Source organism: Lagenorhynchus albirostris, chromosome 1 (genome assembly GCF_949774975.1).
Source record: "Lagenorhynchus albirostris chromosome 1, mLagAlb1.1, whole genome shotgun sequence".
NCBI lineage: Eukaryota > Metazoa > Chordata > Mammalia > Artiodactyla > Delphinidae > Lagenorhynchus > Lagenorhynchus albirostris.
In genome coordinates, this window is record NC_083095.1 from 163,489,641 (window position 1) to 163,507,606 (window position 17,966).

The 17,966-nt window shown below is 40.7% G+C and overlaps 1 protein-coding gene across 3 annotated transcripts in view; it reads left to right on the plus strand.

The window, feature by feature from the left end:
- IQGAP1 (IQ motif containing GTPase activating protein 1) overlaps positions 1-17,966 on the plus strand; it is a 118,170-nt gene that overhangs the window by 97,651 nt on the left and 2,553 nt on the right. The window contains exons 37-39 of one of the 3 annotated variants that reach the window (XM_060158072.1): positions 1,155-1,263; positions 3,433-3,492; positions 11,106-11,237. In XM_060158072.1, coding sequence (XP_060014055.1) covers positions 1,155-1,263; positions 3,433-3,492; positions 11,106-11,231 — 295 coding nt within the window. In that variant the 3' untranslated portion in view covers positions 11,232-11,237. Of the gene's footprint in view, positions 1-1,154; positions 1,264-3,432; positions 5,758-7,437; positions 8,112-11,105; positions 11,238-17,966 lie in introns of those variants that run through there. The other 2 variants (XM_060158062.1, XM_060158083.1) reach the window with 2 other exon arrangements.

Below are 17,966 nucleotides of genomic sequence, written 5' to 3' on the forward strand. Positions count from 1 at the left end.
AAATGCATGTGTTTTAGTACATGGATTTTGTATCCTCTCGTTTAGCTTCTTAGTGGCCCTCTTTCATCCTTCATGGTTCTCAGCGCTGTTCACAATAGATCAGTTTGCTCTGTAGTTGAGTTCTGGAAATCTGGGGTGACACACTTTGATCACCTGGGGAACAGCATACTCCCACCTTCTGGTGTATTAAAACTTCTGGACATGTAAGGTGTCCAGAGTGACTGATACCCTAAATATTTTCAGTAGTAGTAGTTTATATTTGATGGTACTCAGTATGTTTATTCTGTAGCACCTACTCCTTTCAGAAAACCTCCTCTCTTGGTTCTTTTCATTCTGACCATCCCCACTCCACCACCCCCCTCCCCCGCCTTTTGTTTACTTACCTCTTCCAGTCCTCAGACATGCATGGATTCAAACATGCATCTTTTCCTCCTCCTTCTAGCCCAATGTCCTCTTTATTTTTTTAAACATTTTACTTGCAGAACATAATTAGTTCTCTCATTTATTTACTTTTTTTTGGGCTGCATCGGGTCTTTGTTGCTGTGCGCGTGGGCTTTCTCTAGTTGTGGCAAGCAGGGCTACTCTTCATTGCGGTGCGCAGGCTTCTCATTGCAGTGGCTTCTCTTGTTGCGGAGCACGGGCTCTAGGTGAGCGGGCTTCAGTAGTTGTGGCACACAGGCTCAGTAGTTGTGGTGCACGGGCTTAGTTGCTCCACGACATGTGGGATCTTCCCAGACCAGGGCTCGAACCCATGTCCCCTGCAAGTGGATTCTTAACCACTGCACCACCAGGGAAGCCCCCAATTTCCTCTTGATTCTCCTTTTATCATTAGGTTTCAGCAGTGGCCACATGGAAGGCCAACAGGATTCCTGACATCATCCCTTCAGAGGCCATTTGTGGCCTTCCTCAGTGGTTCCTCTTCCAGTGGAAAGCAAATGCTGCCAGGAGAGGCTGCCACCCTTCTCTCCAGATCCCAAAGTAGATGGTACTTAGAGTAGCAATCCCACACTGCTTCACCTGCAGAAGTACTTTGCACCTTTATTTTGTATGCCTTTTCACTCTTGAAGACTTTATTCATCTCCTTTCTGCATTTCACAGAATATTTTTACATGGGAACACAGAAATCATACCCTTACGATGTTGTGTTTCAACAGGTTTAAAAATGTTATCTTTGAAATCAGTCCAACAGAAGAAGTTGGAGACTTTGAAGTGAAAGCCAAATTCATGGGAGTTCAGATGGAGACGTTTATGTTACATTATCAGGTGGGTTTGCACCAGGTAAAACCGAAAGCCTTGGGTGTGAGGTAGTTGTGTTCTTGTCAGGAGAATGGCTGAAAAGGAGACCCATGTGGGGAAAGCTGCCCACAGTCAGCAGTGAGTGAGCTGAGGAGTTTTGTGTGTCTGATTTGAGCGGTACAGGCTGGAGAGCTTTTGCAGATGTGTAAATCTTCAGAAAGCGTATCTGAAGCTTACACTTAAGGTTGCCACTAAATTGAGCTTATACCTCGGGCTTGAACAAAATGCTTAGGTACGTATCTTGACAGTACAAAATTATAAACCTTCTCAGTAGCTTGAAATCTTATATATTTTTTTCCCCTCTCATTTTGGTTTGATATAGGGGCTTAAAGGTGTACTTCTGACAAGATGTGTGTAAATTGCATCTTTGTAAAACTGAATCCCATTTTATTTATTTATATATTTTTTGAGGATTTTTTTTTTAAGAGAAGACAACTTTTTACTGGAATCTGACTTAATAAATAGGGATCACAGACCAAATAACAAACAACAGCGTGAGCTACATCAGAATGAAAAAAGAAATGATGGACCTGGATTTCCAATCTGAAACTATTATGCAATATGATAGTTCTTTTCTTGCCATGCCGCATGGCTTGTGGGATCTTAGTTCCCCAACCAGGGATCGAACCTGGGCCCTTGGCAGTTAAAGCACGGAGTCTTAAACACTGGACCACCAGGGAATTCGTCCGAATCCCATTTTAAATTCAAAAAGAATTCTGCAGTGAATCATTTTGTAACATAACTATCCCTAATTTTTATTTTGAAATCTCTCTCTTTATTGCATTGAAAAATGTCAGGGTATCAGAAGGATTCCTAGGTAATGTCCAGCCTCTGTTAGTTTTATGAACACAGTGCTTCATCGTTGGTACCCACACAGGGCTGCACTCCATGAAGCTGGGCAGGGGCCTTTCTCTGAACGTGCATTTGGGCTCTTGCACACATTGATCTCCCTTAAATGGGGGCTCTCCCCAACCTCTTATTCTTCCATCATTTATTGAGGACTTTCACGTTGTTACAACCCCTAAAGCTTGCCCCACCAGCAAAGCCACAGTTTTTTTCTCCTTCACTTCCATAACCTGTAGAGACAACCCCTGTTCACCACAGGCATTGACTTATTTTCCTCTTAACTTCCAAACTGCAGACTTCTTAAGGACAGGTAGTATTTCTTTGTTTCCTTCTTAGTGACCAGTAGACCCTCAAAACACGTTAACTGTACAGATGTGAAATGATTTTGTGATGCACATAGCTAACTCAAGTCCTTACACAGAAAAGATCCTATTATTCCCTCAGTTTCACCAAGTTCATGTAGGCCGCCCAGTCTGCCTCAGGTAGTGTATTCCTCCATACACAAATTCATTAAGTGCAGAATGACTGCCAGGTGCAAGGTATTATGTTAGGTGCAGGTGATGCACCAGGGTCCTCGTCCTCATAGAGCTGCTAAGATTTTTCCAAAAGATGAATTGGTTGAACTTTCGGGATCCCTTCAAGCCCTTTGACTCTTGCTTTGTCATCACCACTCTTCCAAAGTTTAGGGGTGCGACCACTCAGATTTCCTCAATTTGTTCTGGACAGTGGAGGGTAGTGGGGAAAGCAGGGGCTTTGCAGTCAGATCCAGATTCACCACATCCAGCTCTGTACTGTCGGGCAGGTCATGTAACATCTCTGAGCCTCAGAAGCCTCATCTTTAAATTTGAGATAATCATACCTGATAGGATTTTTGACAGGACTTGAAAAGACACTATCTAACGTGCTTCTACGTTGTGGAACACATAGTAAACACATAAAAAACATTTAGTCCTCTCTTTCCCCTTGCGTTCAGGGTATAAAAGCTTTGTCATTTGAAATAGAAATTAAGACTCTAGTAGATGGTGTTGAGACATTACTGGCCTTATCTTGTTTTCAGTTGTTAGTATATTTCGTCACGGATTGAAATGCCATCACCTTCTCCAGGTGACACATCACTTAGACGAACTAGGCTGCGGGCAGGCAGTTCCATAGTTGGGGACTTGATTCTCACCCCAGTTCATACCTGGCACACAAGGCATGCCTCATTCCTTCTGGATCCCTCCCTACATTGTGTCCTTCCTTCTCTTGTTCCACAGACCTGATTAACTGTCAGAATGATTTTTTGAACAGGACCTGCTGCAACTACAGTATGAAGGCGTCGCAGTCATGAAATTATTTGATAGAGCGAAGGTAAATGTCAACCTCCTGATCTTCCTTCTCAACAAAAAGTTCTACGGGAAGTAATTGATCATTTGCTGCCAGCCCAGAAGGATGAAGAAAGAAGTACCTCTCGGCTACCTTTCTAGGGGTGCTCCTCTACTCATAGGAAGCAAACACCCAGCCCACACCATTGCCTCAATCTGATACACCCCCAGTGCCACATGTTTAACCCCTCCTGCTCAATGGGACATTGGTTGCCCCTTGTTCGTAGGGAAATTGTATTTCAGGCTTAGTCTGACCCTTCTTATTCCTGCATTTTCTTCTGTCCCTTAGGAAAGAGTGAGAACTCCCCCGAAATCTCTCATGTTGTTACAGTCTTAGAGGTTGCATTACTATATTGTAAGCTTTCGTGTTTGTTTCAATTAGCAATAGGGATGGTGGGATTTGAATTCTTGTTATTTAGAAGTGGAAGCCATTAGCACCGATAACATGCATACATATAAGACACATAATTAAAATGTCAGGTTATCCATAGTTATTAGGTTGTCATTTAAAAGTAAAGTTCCTTATATTTCTGTCTCATCCGTAGAATGGAAGGATACGGGGAGTCATTGGTTCTCTTCCATTCTGTTTTCCTTTATGGGCGGGAGCTAATAGAAGTCACTGTTCTGTGTTCAAAGGAAGCATTTCTAGAAAGAGGGGGATATTGTTTTTAAGTTTCACCATTAAATTTGGGCAGTTCTGTTAGTGTAACTCTCTCCTCAGTGGATGGGAGAGTCCCACTGATAAAATTAAGCTATTTAGGTAAATTCGGAATGGTCTGAGCGCCTGCTCATTTGTGTTAGTGCAGAGATTGACTAGATTCAGACAGTCCACTCTGTCCCTGTGGCAAAGCAATGGGTAAGCCCTAGCGTAGAATGTAATTGTTTTCAAAACTGTTTTATATCTTAAGAGTGTCTTATTAAAGTGTAGATTTATTTCTTAAAATGTGGGTGATAGGAATTTTAAAGATTTATATAATGCTTCAAAAGCCTTTAGAATACTGTAAGAAAAGGGTTTTTTTTAATTGGCTTATCTGTATATCTGAACTCTTAAAACTTTCTTATAGCTAAAACACTAGGATTTATCTGCAGGGTTGCAGAGAGATAATCTTGCCTTAAATAGACTGAAACAAAAACAAACAAAACCAGCCAACTGATGTTATACTTGATATTAAAATCTATTTTTCCCTATTTCTTTTTCTTTTCTCTTGCTGCCCACACTGTGCCTTTATTTTATGAACTCCAGTTTTTTAATTTAATCACAAACAATCCAATTCTAAACATTGAGCTTAAGAAGCTTTCATTCTTAGATTAAGTCATATGCTTTTAAAAAAAATCTTTTTATTCAGGAAAATATATTGAAATCATGCTACTGAGCCTCTATTTTCTCTGATGTTTTGGTTCAGTATTCTTTTATCGTAAAACATAAACTAACATATAAAAATGTACTGATGTATATTTAAAGCCAATAAACTGTTTCATTAATAACAAATCATGTGATGTGTCCCAATTACAAATGTAAGTGTTGGAAATGTGGATTTCATGACGGACTGTTTACTCATTCAGGTCCACGGGTGCAAATGTAATAGTTGTAGGAGTCTACACACTCCAGGCAGCCCACAGGCAGGTGAAGAGGTGAGGTGTGGAGTGCCACGGAAGGAGTCTCCACTACCTTCACCTTGTTTTTTGTTGTATTTTGGAAGACAGTTTTTTAATAAATATTTTCCTCAGATTAAAAGAAGATGTTATATAAGTAGCATTGCCTCAAAAACTGGGACCAACCAAATTGTCAACCCTTTTACCTTAAAAGATGATACTCATCCCAAATGCATGTCATGCCCCAAAGGCCACATTCATGACAGACAGTGAGCAAAGTTCACAACTCCTTTAACAAAATATGATGTTTCAATTATTTGTAAGGATATAGTTCCCTTAACACAACTTCTAATGCAAAATAGCACAAAATACACTTCAAGAAGTTTGATGGTAACTATGTAGAATTAACCGTGTTAACAGTGTTGAGGATGCCCATACGAGCTCAAGTCATGGCATTGAAACCTTGTAGCTCTTATTTTAATTTATTAGCTATAGCAATCTCTGTCTCAACTCTCTCCTTCTTTGACGTTCTCTTCAACCAGCCATCGTGACATTTACCGTGAATTTCCTCCCTCAAGAATTTGGACTGCCCATCAGATTGTTGCTGCACACAATTTCCTGTGTATCTTTGTATGAAATAAAAGGCCATTTGTTCGTTTTTGTGTTTCTTTTTCTCAGTGTCATTGTTAGCAGTTCCTGCAAAACAGTGTTAACTAGAGTGAGATTTAATAATTGAAAACCACAACAAAAACAACCCCTTCATAGTCTTTTTGAACGAACAAACGCAAGTCAGCTATCTCAAAGCAATTTTTAACTTGTGAGTTTAGCCTGCTTAAATGTAAAATGCTTGAAGTAGCCTCCACATAAAAAGAACTGGGGCAGGGGGTGGGGGGAGGTGGAGAACTAACATAATGTCACTTAGTTTTTTTTTTAATAATCCAGAATTGTTTTTAATCATTATTGGTGGACACTTCAATGTCAGCTAATGGCTGGAAGTTTCAAATTAGAGCAGCATTAAATGTTTTATGACAGTAGCACCCTAGGTCATAGTGTGTCCCTCAGGGGACTTCTATGTTACATACAAGTCACCAGAAAAGACTAGGGGAAGTTGGATATGGAAAAAGTAAACAGCAGCAAAAGGGAGGAAAAATGGTTTCCTTTTAAGTACGGCCCCGGGGGGCACCCTTACTTAACATACAAATTCATATGGAAACATCCTGTTGTGTTTTTGTTTTGTTTTTATTTTTTTGGCTGAGTTGGGTCTTCGTTGCTACGCGTGGGCTTTCTCTAGTTGCAGCGAGCAGGGGCTTCTCTTGTTGCGGAGCACGGGCTCCAGGTGCATGGGCTTCCGTAGCTGTGGCTCGCGGGCTGTAGAGCACAGGCTCAGTAGTTGTGGTGCGTGGGCGGCATGTGGGATCCCAGACCAGGGATCAAACCCACGTCTCCTGCATTGGGAGGTGGATTCTTAATCACTGCGCCACCAGGGAAGTCCCATCCTGTTGTGTTTTTAAATTGTGGCCAGACTATATTGGAAAATCAGTGACAATATGAAACAAGGGGGGGAAACGGAATAATTCTAAAGTAAACATAAGTGCAAAATTGGAGGTGATGGTTTGTGTGCATGGCTGGAGATCCCACAGGCCTCTGAGGAAGAGAGACGTGGTAAGAACCTGGGCTTTCCTGGCAGTGGGCCCTTCTGGAAGTTACCCCTTCGGAGCCTGTGTCCTCATTCCGAAATGGGAAGATGCCATCGAGTACGTGTGTTACTGAAACCTGAAATACACGTTAACAACATGCTCTACATTGTCCTGCAAAGAAATCGAGGGAGTTAGGAAGGTGCTTATCAAGTATAACGATGTTAAGTAAGGAGACCAGGACGAGAGGAAAATAAGAGGAGAAAGGTGGATAGCACCTGGGGTGATGCTCGAAGAGAGTGGCCACCGTGAGGCCTCGCAGAAAGGAGCTGGGGTGCCTCAGCAGTGCTGTAGACGCCTTGTAAACCTGTGTAAACCAAAGAGAATCTGAGAAGAGTACACCCCTCCACACATTTTAAATTTGGCATCCAAATTTTTTGTTTAAATTGTATAAGTGTAATTGCCAACATTGTGAAATTCCAGGTAAAAATTACCTCACTCTTAAAGGTATCCAATGGAACCCCCTATTTTATTTTTTAATACTTGTGTGTTATTAATTGAAGATAGCACCCCACTGTGTATGAGAAGGAAACTCCTCAGTAGAACACTGCAATGGAACCCCTATTTTAAAAGGCACATGAACAAAGCCCTTCGTCAGTTGGAAACTTGACATCTTTTTTTCTCTTTAAAACTCATGTGTCTAGGGTTTCCCTGGTGGCGCAGTGGTTGAGAGTCCGTCTGCCGATGCAGGGGACACGGGTTCGTGCCCCGGTCCGGGAGGATCCCACATGCCGCAGAGCGGCTGGGCCCGTGAGCCATGGCCGCTGAGCCTGCGCGTCCGGAGCCTGTGCTCCGCAACGGGAGAGGCCACAACAGTGAGAGGCCCGCATACCACAAAAAACAAAACAAAAAAAAGTGTCTATTCCACTTCCCTCAGAATTTTATTCTAATGTAATATTTTTAAGCTTAAGTCTTACTTTTTTTTTTTTTTTTGCGGTATTAAGTCTTACTTTTGACCATCCTGTCATTATGTGTAATAAAAAAATGTGGGGCTTCCCTGGTGGCGCAGTGGTTGAGAGTCCGCCTGCCGATGCAGGGGACGCGGGTTCGTGCCCCGGTCCGGGAGGATCCCACATGCCGCGGAGCGGCTGGGCCCGTGAGCCATGGCCGCTGGGCCTGCGCGTCCAGAGCCTGTGCTCCGCAACGGGAGAGGCCACAACAGTGAAAGGCCTGCGTGCGTACCGCAGAAAAATAAATTAAAATGTTTTTTTTCCTGTGACCATAAGGCTGTTAACTCAATCCAGAAACATACTTTGCATCATAATTATTGTTAATGCATTTTTGATCAAAGTAATCTTATATATTATCTTGACAAAGAATTCTAAGACATTTGAAATGTATTTCTTAATAAAGTTCTTAAAGTGAAGGTTTAAAAAACTTATGGATAAGTATTATTACTTGCTATAATGAGATAGGGCTCATGACCAATTCTCTTCCTATTTTTCACTTTTATAAATGTAAGCTTTGAGAACCTTTGCTGTCATAATAAGTATATGGAATGGAAGGTGTTTTGTGATAATGTCACCCATTTCTTAGGACTCCTTAGTTATAGCTCCCAAATCTCAATGAATTATAATAAAAAATTATCACATGATTAGCATGATTAGGTCCTCTAGTTTTGTTGAAAGCCAAAAAAAAAAAAAAGTTACCTAGTTTGGAAAAGAGTTTATTATCCAGTCTTTAGATCATCCACTTCTTCAGGACTTGGGACTTAGGAAGTAGGCCAGGGGCTTTACTAAGACATCAAATGACTGTGAACTATACTCATAAACCTTCTGACTTAGAGACAACTTATTTAGCTTAATATGCTAATGATGCTTTGGAAAAATAGAAATATTTTAATACTCCTTTGGCACTACAATTTTTTAACTTTTATTACAGAAAATGTCTAACGTACAAACAGAAGGAATGGTATAGTGAACTCCCACGTGTCCACTGTCTAGCCTCTACAATTACCAATACAGGGTCAAACTCATATCTCTACAGTCACCCACATTCCCTTGGGTTATTTTGACAAATCAGATACAGTATCATTTCAACCACTTTGGTATGTATACGTACCAAATACTTTGGTATGTATCTCTAACACAGCGTTTCTCAATAGGGAGCAATTGTCCCCCCCCATGAGACATTTGGCAATATTTGGAGATATTTTTTGCTGTCCTTACTAAGGGGGTGCTACTGGCATCTAGTGGGTAGAGGCGAGGGTTCCTGCTAATGCATGTCTTACAATGCAGAGAACAGCCCCATCAACAGAAAACTACCTAGTCCAAAATGTCAGTAGCACCAAGGGTGAGAAATCACACTCTTACACTTAAAAAAAAATCCCCAAACCATTATCACACCTAAAAAATAAATTTGAAATATCGAATATGCAGTCAGTGTTTACATTTCCCCAGACATCTTAACAATTGCTTAAACATTTCATATACGGGAGTCAGGTGCCAAACAAGATCCCCACATTACATCTATTAGTTGATAGGTCTCTTAAATCCCTTAATCTATGAATTCTCTCTTTTTTTTAAGTCTTGTAATGTATTTGATATTGATCCTATAGAATTTCTATATTCTGGTGTTTCTTATTACATTGTTGTGGGTCGGACTCAGTTTCAACCTTTTGGCAAAAATATTTCAGAATTCCTGTTACAGCACATCAGGGATTTATCTTTTTGAGATGTAAAGTCTGATCATTAGGTTCAAATGTCAGCTTGACCCATTTGTTATAAAGTTTCCCATGAGCTTTTCATCATATATCACATGGATTCGGCAGCCACTGATAATGACTGACTAGATTTTTTATTTCATTAGGGGTTGCAAAATGGTGATATTCTATCATTCCTTCTTCATTTATCAGAATTTTTCTAAAAAGAATGTCCTATCATTAATTATTTGGTTACCTTGAAGACTATACAGGAAAGATAATGAATGCTGTTTCTCTCCCTTTATTTACCAGTTTTCAGAATAAGACTGTTCCCTAACATCTACTAAAGTTGACCAATGAGGTTTTGTTTTTTTCAATCACATGACTCCTAGATTTTTTTTAAATAAAAATTTATCTATTTATTTATTTATTCATTTTGGCTGCGAGCAGGGCTACTCTTTGTTGCAGTGCGTGGGCTTCTCACTTGTGGTGGCTTCTCTTGTTGTGGTGCATGGGCTCTAGGCATGCAGGCTTCAGTAGTTGTGGCTTGCGGGCTCCAGAGCACGGGCTCAGTAGTTGTGGCGCATGGGCTTAGTTGCTCCATGGCATGTGGGGTCTTCCCAGACCAGGGCTCGAACCTGTGTTCGAGCATTGGCAGGCAGACTCTCAGCCACTGCGCCAGCAGGAAAGCCCTAGATTTTTGATATATTTGATGTCTTTCAATCCACTCATGGCAGATATACATATATTTTTTTAATTTTTAATTTTTTACATGCTCAAATTGTCCCCTCTTGGGCCAGTAGAAGTACCTTCTAGTGGAGACTCTTGAGTTCTTTTGTCATGACCCCAGTGTTCCAGCCACATCTTGTTACTTTTCTCACCACAGAATTCTTTTTTTTTAAATTAACTTTTACTGGAGTACAGTTGCTTTACAATGTTGTGTTAGTTTCTGCTATATAGCAAAATGAATTAGCTATACATATACATACACCCCCTCTTTTCTGGATTTCCTTCCCATTTAGGTCACCACAGTGCACTAAGTAGACTTCCCTGTGCTGTACAGTATGTTTTCATTAGTTGTCTGTTTTATACATAGTATCAATAGTATATGTGTGTCAGTCCCAAATTCCCAATTCCTCCCACCCCCATCACCCCAGAATCAGCTATTTCTCCAAGGAGCCCTTGTTACTTTTAGTGGGAAAGGGTATTTAGAGAATATAGTCTGGGTGCTAGGAGCCCTCATCACTATTAGGTTGGTCATTGTTTCTGAGTGTTTTCAATGGAGATAGTTTTTTAAGAACATTTCCTGAATTCATTATTTTCTTTTAATAAAATGCTTTTATTCTAAAATATGCAGCTCTATGAAAGAAAAAAATAATGATTAGTAGCATTTGCCAGTTCCATGGTGTAAATACCTCCCCATAGCTGATTTCAAGCTTGACACCATTGGTCACTGAATGTAGAGTTGGGAAAAGATGCTAACCAGCAGCTCTCATGAGCTGGTGCTAAACTACTGATTTTATTCCAAGAATAATAATAGGGAGCAATTGATGGATTTTAAGAAGAGCAAGAAATGATCAGATTTGGGCCTTAGAAATGTGGAGCTGGATGGCGATAAGGAGTCAAAACTCAAGACAGGTTGTGCTAGCTATCTCCTGTTTGTCCCTCCAGATCCACCGTCTACCTTCCATTCTGTGTGCCCTGGGAAGCTGGCCTCATGGACTGCATCAGTGTCTCCCTCCAGCTTCTGGTTGGGTTTGGCCAATGACAGGCACCACAAGGAAAATAAAGGTCTAAAATAAGGTGAGGTTAAGATTTATTCCTCCAGGTCACTGTGAATTGGCTGCCTCTCCCTACCAAAGGCCAGAGCTCCTATCAGGCTGCTCTCTCTAAATAAGTACCTTCTCCCTATTGCAGTAAGCAATCCCTCCCCAATTCCCTTCAGGCCCAGAGTGCTAATGATTCCTGCTGTAACTAGACCCGGGAGGTACTGCATCATCCATAAACCCTGCCCTGTTTCTTTATTAACTTTTCTTCAAATTACCAGTTTCAGCGTGCCATTTGTTTCCTGCTGGGACCCTGACTGATACACAAGTTGACCAATTAAGGTCTCAGTTAGAGATTTGGTGGCCTGAATTGGATGGTGGTTGTTAGGATGAAAAGAGGTAGGTAAATTCTAGAGATATTTAGGAAGCAGAGTTGATTTACTGGATGTTGGAAGAGTGGAACCTTGTGGAACACTGGGACAGCCAGTGCTCTATAGGAAATATTCTATGATCAGGAAAGTTTGGGAAATGCTGTATCCCACCATTCTACTTAGAAGTCAAAACACACATGAATGTATTAAAAAGCTTTGAGGGGACTTCCCTGGTGGTCCAGTGGTTAAGAATCCACCTTCCAATGCAGGGAATGTGGGTTTTATCCCTGGTCAGGAAACTAAGATCCCACATGTCGCGGGGCAACTAAGCCCACACACCACAACTACTGAGCTCATGTGCTCTGGAGCCCGCCTGCCGCAACTGGAGAAGCCCACGCATTGCAATGAAGATCCCTCACGCCACAATGAAGATCCAGAGCAGCCAAAATTTTAAAAATAAAAATAAGTAAAAATAAAAAAGCTTTCAGAAATCCCACAGTCAAGAGACCAGCTTAACTTTGTGTAGCCTAGCTTTCCCCAAATGTATTTGACTATGCAGTCCCACCCCTCCTACTTTTCGGGAAGCTCCTCTTAGCCATCTCTGACACTCATGTTCCATGGAACACACTCTGTGAAATGCTGGAAAAAGAGGAGACTAGAATAGAACCTGACTTTAAGCTCTCAATAACTGTTAAATATTACTTAGGAAACAAAAAATCAAAAATATGTATTTGTATATCACCTTTGCTAAAGAGTTTTGGATCCCATTCAACAATATGAGTTTGGTGAAATTATTTATGAAACACTTTTGGCCTTAAATTGCAGTTATTTATTCTAAAATTTGCCCCATTTTCTAGAAAATAAATTTGATATGATTATGTAAAAATGTATGCTTGCTAAACTCACTATATTGCTCACAGTCACTGGCCTTTGTCCCTGGAGAAACACATTCCCAGTTCCTATAGGTACAGAGGCACAAAGATCTGGACGGTGAGGGGAAATCTGGAGGTAGGGGTTGAAAAGGCATACAACTGAAAGGATGATGTAACAGAAATTAAAGGATAATTCCTCTCACAAAAAGCCAACTCAGAAAGACTAGCTTCCAAAAATAAAAAGAACCAGTGCCCAAACACGCTTTTCCACTAAAAGAAACCAGGACTGCTTGGAGAAGTGGCTGGATCTGCGGCTGGGAAGAAAAAGTACAAGATAGCCAGAATATCTTGTTGTGCCCAAAAAGAAAAAAATACTAAAAAATGGATGGGGGCATATTAAAAGGATACAGAAGCCAGCTTAAGGGTTAAAGCTGGGATAATTTAAATATAAAAATAATAATAGTAATGGATTATAACCTAATTAGATAAAATAAGAATTCATGAGCCCATTCTAATATAAACAAATAAATGGGGAAAAGGCAAGAATCATTAATGAGTGCTAAAACTAGTTGGGTGCAAGTTTATTGAGTAACAAAATATTTATGCGGTCTCAGACTGTCTCCCTTCAAGAGTTGTATTGACTACTAATGGAAAAAATAGAAACTTTACAGTGGAGAAACCTGGCAGAGAGCATCTTAACTAAGTGATCCAAACTTAACATCAGTAATAGGACAAGTTGACATCGTGTGCATCCTGATTGATAAAGTATGAATGCAACATTGCTCCTGTGCTATTCCTACCAAAAATGCATAATGTGAAACTAATCATGAGGACATACAAGACAAACCCTAACTAAGGGACATTCCACAAAATAACTGGCCTGTAACTTCAAAACTTTTCAGAATCATGAAAGACATACAAAAACTGAACAACTGTTCCAGATTAAAGGATACTAAAGAGACATGACAACTGAATATTGGGAGTTATCCTAGATTTTCTTTTGCCATAATATTATATTGGGACAGTTTGCAAAATATTTAAATAATATCTGCAGATTAGATAACAGTGCTATATCAAAGATTATTTCCTGATTTGGTAATTATACTGTGGTTATGTAAGAGAATACCCTTGTTTTTATGCAATAAACACTGAAATATTTAGGGATAAAGGGGCATCATATCAACTTACTCTCAAATGGTTTAGGAAAAATGAACATATATATAGAAAAAGAAATAATAAAGCAAGTGCAGTAAAATGTTAATATTTGGGAATCTGGGTAAAGAGTATATGGGAATTCTTTACATATCTGCAACTTTTCTGTGAATCTGAAATTATAAAAACATTAAAAGTTAAAAAAAAAGGAAAAAAAGAAATGAGGATCTTTACCGAAGTGCATCAGGAATTGGCTGCAAGAAATGGAAAACAGACTTCCAGTGATTTAAACAAATAGGGTTATCTTTGTTTCACATAAGTCTAGAAGAAAACAGTTGCAAGTGTTTGTTTAGCTACTCACAATACTAACACTGATCAGGTTGTTTTCTATTTTTCTGAATATTGGATTTGTTTTTATGCTTTCTCTTTTCATGGATGCAAGAAGGCTCCATAGCTCCAGGCAGCATGTCTGTATTCAAAGTATAAAGGAGAAAGGGCTAGCTACAGCTAAATATGTCCCTTTTATCTGAAAACCAAAGTTTTCTGGGAAGCTTTCCAATTGCCTTTTCCTTAAGTCTCAATAACCAAGCTGGTCATGTGGCCAGGCCCATCTGTGAGGGAGCCCTGGAAGTGGCATCTGCCTTTCTGGTCTCTGCGAAAGAAGAGTGGAGGGAGGGTTTGCCATACCAAGAAGTCGATTACTTTCCACTTGAAAACCATAGCCCATAGTAATTCTTTGATTCACTCTGTGATTTCATTCTTAATGGCAGCATTTCTTAAGGTTTGACCCATAAACCACCTATATAAAAATCACCTTCTGTGATTTTGATCTTCTATGGGCCCTGAGCATTCCTGGACATTCTGGCTGGTTATGCCACAAATACAAAGCTCTGATCATTCTTTACTGGGGCACTTCTCAGGGCTGTGTTTGCAGCAAGCAACTTTGAGGGATGAGGCAATGCCTTCTTCTGAATCAAAGAGCAGGTTGGTTCCTCTCTTGTGACAGAAGCCACTGCATGTGTAGGCATCCATCTGGGCCCTTCTGCATCACCCCTGTGGGACTTGGTGTGCAAGAGGAATTGACACAAAAATGATGCTCATGCTGTTTGCTGTGCAGTGTCTCTGACCCAGGCATCTCATGCCTCCTGCCAGCATCCATGAAGTAGTAACAGGTTAATGTACTAGTTTGTAAGTAGGGTAAAATCCCAGCCTGAAAGGGTAAACTCTACCACAGGTAAAGTTAATAAGGAAGCTTGACTATCTCTGTCTGGGCTCTGAGGGGTTGGGGATGGGAAGCCCCTTGAAAAGCCAAAAACTTGGCCCTACATGGGTTTAGGGGCTGAATTTATGGTCTCTATGTAATAAAATTCTCAGGTCTAGTAATTGATTCCCATGCAGCTCATGGAACAAAACAAAACAATATTTGAGTCCTATTTCCACTCTCCAGAATCCCCATGGGGTAAGATAATTGAAACTTCCTAAAGATGAAAGCATAGTTAAAAACATTAGGAAACAATCCATCATAAACAAGAGCCAGCAAATACAACAAACAGGATTAGAGCTCCCCAAACTTGAAATAATAGAACTACATGCTGAAAGGAAATATAAAATTAGTATAACTAAAGGCATAAAAGAAGGAATAAAAAGATAAGAAACAGGACTCTGAGTAAAGAGTAGGCAGATTTGAAAAAGAACTAAATGGAGTTTGTAGATGGGAAAACAGTCCTTGAGGAAGAAAAAACTCAATGGACAGGTTAAACAGCAGATTAGACGTGGCTGAAAAGAGAAGTTAGTAAAGTGAAAGATAGATCTGATGAAATTACCTAAAATGTAGCACACACACACACACAAAAAGAGTAGAAAAATATAAAAGCGAGGTAAAAAGACATGAAGGATAGAATGGAAATGTTTAATATGCATCTAACTGAACTTCTACAGGGAAAGAACAAATATGGAGAAGAAACAATATTTAAAGAGATTTTAGAAAAATTTCTGGAACACTTGGAAGACATGTAGCAGGGTCTTCCAGTTGTTCTTCAGTATCTTTTCTCCTGGCATCTAAAAGTTATGGTCCTCAAAGTGAGGTCCCAGAGCAGGCAGCATCAGCATCACCTGAGAACTTGTTAAAAATGCAAATTCTGGGCTTCCCTGGTGGTGCAGTGGTTGAGAATCCACCTGCCAATGCAGGGGACACGGGTTCGATCCCTGGCCCGGGAAGATCCCACATGCCGCGGAGCAACTAAGCCCGTGAACCACAACTACTGAGCCTGTGCTCTAGAGCCCGTGAGCCACAACTACTGAGCCCACATGCTGCAACTACTGAAGCCCGTGTGCCTAGAGCCCATGTTGTGCAACAAGAGAAGCCACCACAGTGAGAAGCCCACACACCGCAACAAAGGGTAGCCCCCGCTCGCTGCAACTAGAGAAAGCCTGTGTGCAGCAACGAAGATCCAATGCAGCCAAAAATAAATAAATAAATAAATTTATATTAAATAAATGCAAATTCTCCCCACCATCCAAGACATACTGAGTCAGAAACTCAGAGGTTTCTGAGCTCAGAAGAATTTGAGCCTCAGAAGGTGGTCAGCAATCTGTGTTTAAGAAGCTCCCCAGTGATTCTGATGAATGCTAAAGTTTGAGAACCACTGTTCCATCATAATAGAATCTTGATTTTTAGTTGGACATGTCTACCTTGTATCTAGGTATGGCCATGTAACTAAGTTCTGTTCAATGGAATGGATATAGAAGGAAGTTCATGTAGCAGCTTATGAGAACCTTCCTTAAAGATACAGAATGCATGTGCCCTTCTCCCTTTCTTTTCACCCTCCTGTGTATTGCTGCTTAGCGTGGAGATACCACCATCTTGTATCATGAAGGTGAGGGTGTGAATGGCAGAGCAACAGGATAGTACCTTGACTTTTACACAAGAGAGAAATAAATTTTTGTATTGTCTAAGGTTACTTTTTGGGAGGTTTTCTGTTACAGCTAAATCTAATTCTAAATGATATAGGTATTCAGATTGAAATATACTGAGTTCCAAACAAGATAAACAAAAAATCCATATCTTGACATATTGTTACAAAACTGCAAAGTAACCAAGGAGAGGAGACAGATTGTCTACAAAGGAACAGAAATTAAGCTAAGAGCAACAGCAACAAAAGAAACCAGAAGACCAAAAAAAAAACAACTCTAAGTTCTGAGTTTGACCTGAAAATAACTGATACTCACAGATAACGAGCAATTCTCTTACAATCTTTATTTTTTTATTTTATTTTATTTTTTGGTTGCGTTGGGTCTTTGTTGCTGCACACAGGCTTTCCCTAGTTGCGGTGAGCAGGGGCTACCGTTTGTTGTTGTGCGCGGCCTTCTCATTGCAGTAGCTTCTCTTGTTGCGGAGCATGGCCTCTACAAGCATGGGCTTCAGTAGTTGCAGCACACAGGCTCAGTAGTTGCGGCACGCAGGACCTAGGGCGTGTGGGCTTCAGTAGTTGTGGTGTGTGGGCTCAGTAGTTGTGGTGCACAGACTTAGTTGCTCCATGGCATGTGGGATCTTCCCAGACCAGGGATCAAAACTGTGTCCCCTGCATTGGCAGGCGGATTCTTAACCACTGGGCCACCAGGGAAGTCCTACAATCTCTATGAAAAATGAAGAGGTATGAGAACAACTTAGACAACTAGGGGTCAGAAAACTATAGTCAATGGGCCAAATCTGTCCCACTGTTAAATAAAGTTTCATTAGAATTCAGCCATGTCCATTTATGTATGTGTTGTCTATGGCTGCTTTCATGATACGATGGCAAAGGTGAGTAGTTACAAGGGGACAAGACCAGATGACCTGCAAAACCTAAAATGTTTACTATCTGGCCCTTTACAGCAAAAAGTTTACCAATCCCTGACTTAGACAAATTATACCTCTCAGTGAGTGTGGATTCCCAGTTTCCCTTCTATTCCTCTTAGGGGATGCTCAGATGGCGGTAGCAATGGTCAACAGGCCTGAGGAGCTTCAATTTAAAGCTCCCAGTTTTAAATTCTACTCCTGCCAGAGCTGCCATATCAGCGCTTGGAACCAACTTAGGTTACGGTAGCACATAGGGAAATAATTTTGCCACTCTGCAAGCCAGGTCACTTGGGTCCTGATTCTGGGTCCAGGTTCATGGTCCTGAAATTCTTAGTGTGTCCAAATTATGCAATCTCTCCTTGCCTGTGCCTTTACTTTTAATTTTTTTTTTTAAACCCTCCCAGCACTTCTATGTATAACTTTTAAGTTTTGTCCAGCTAGGGGCTTTCCCATAGCAGGCCTAGCCATGCTCCCCTCCCCCCATCCCATGGACCAATGATAATTGACAAAGCAGAACATAAAAAGCTGAAACC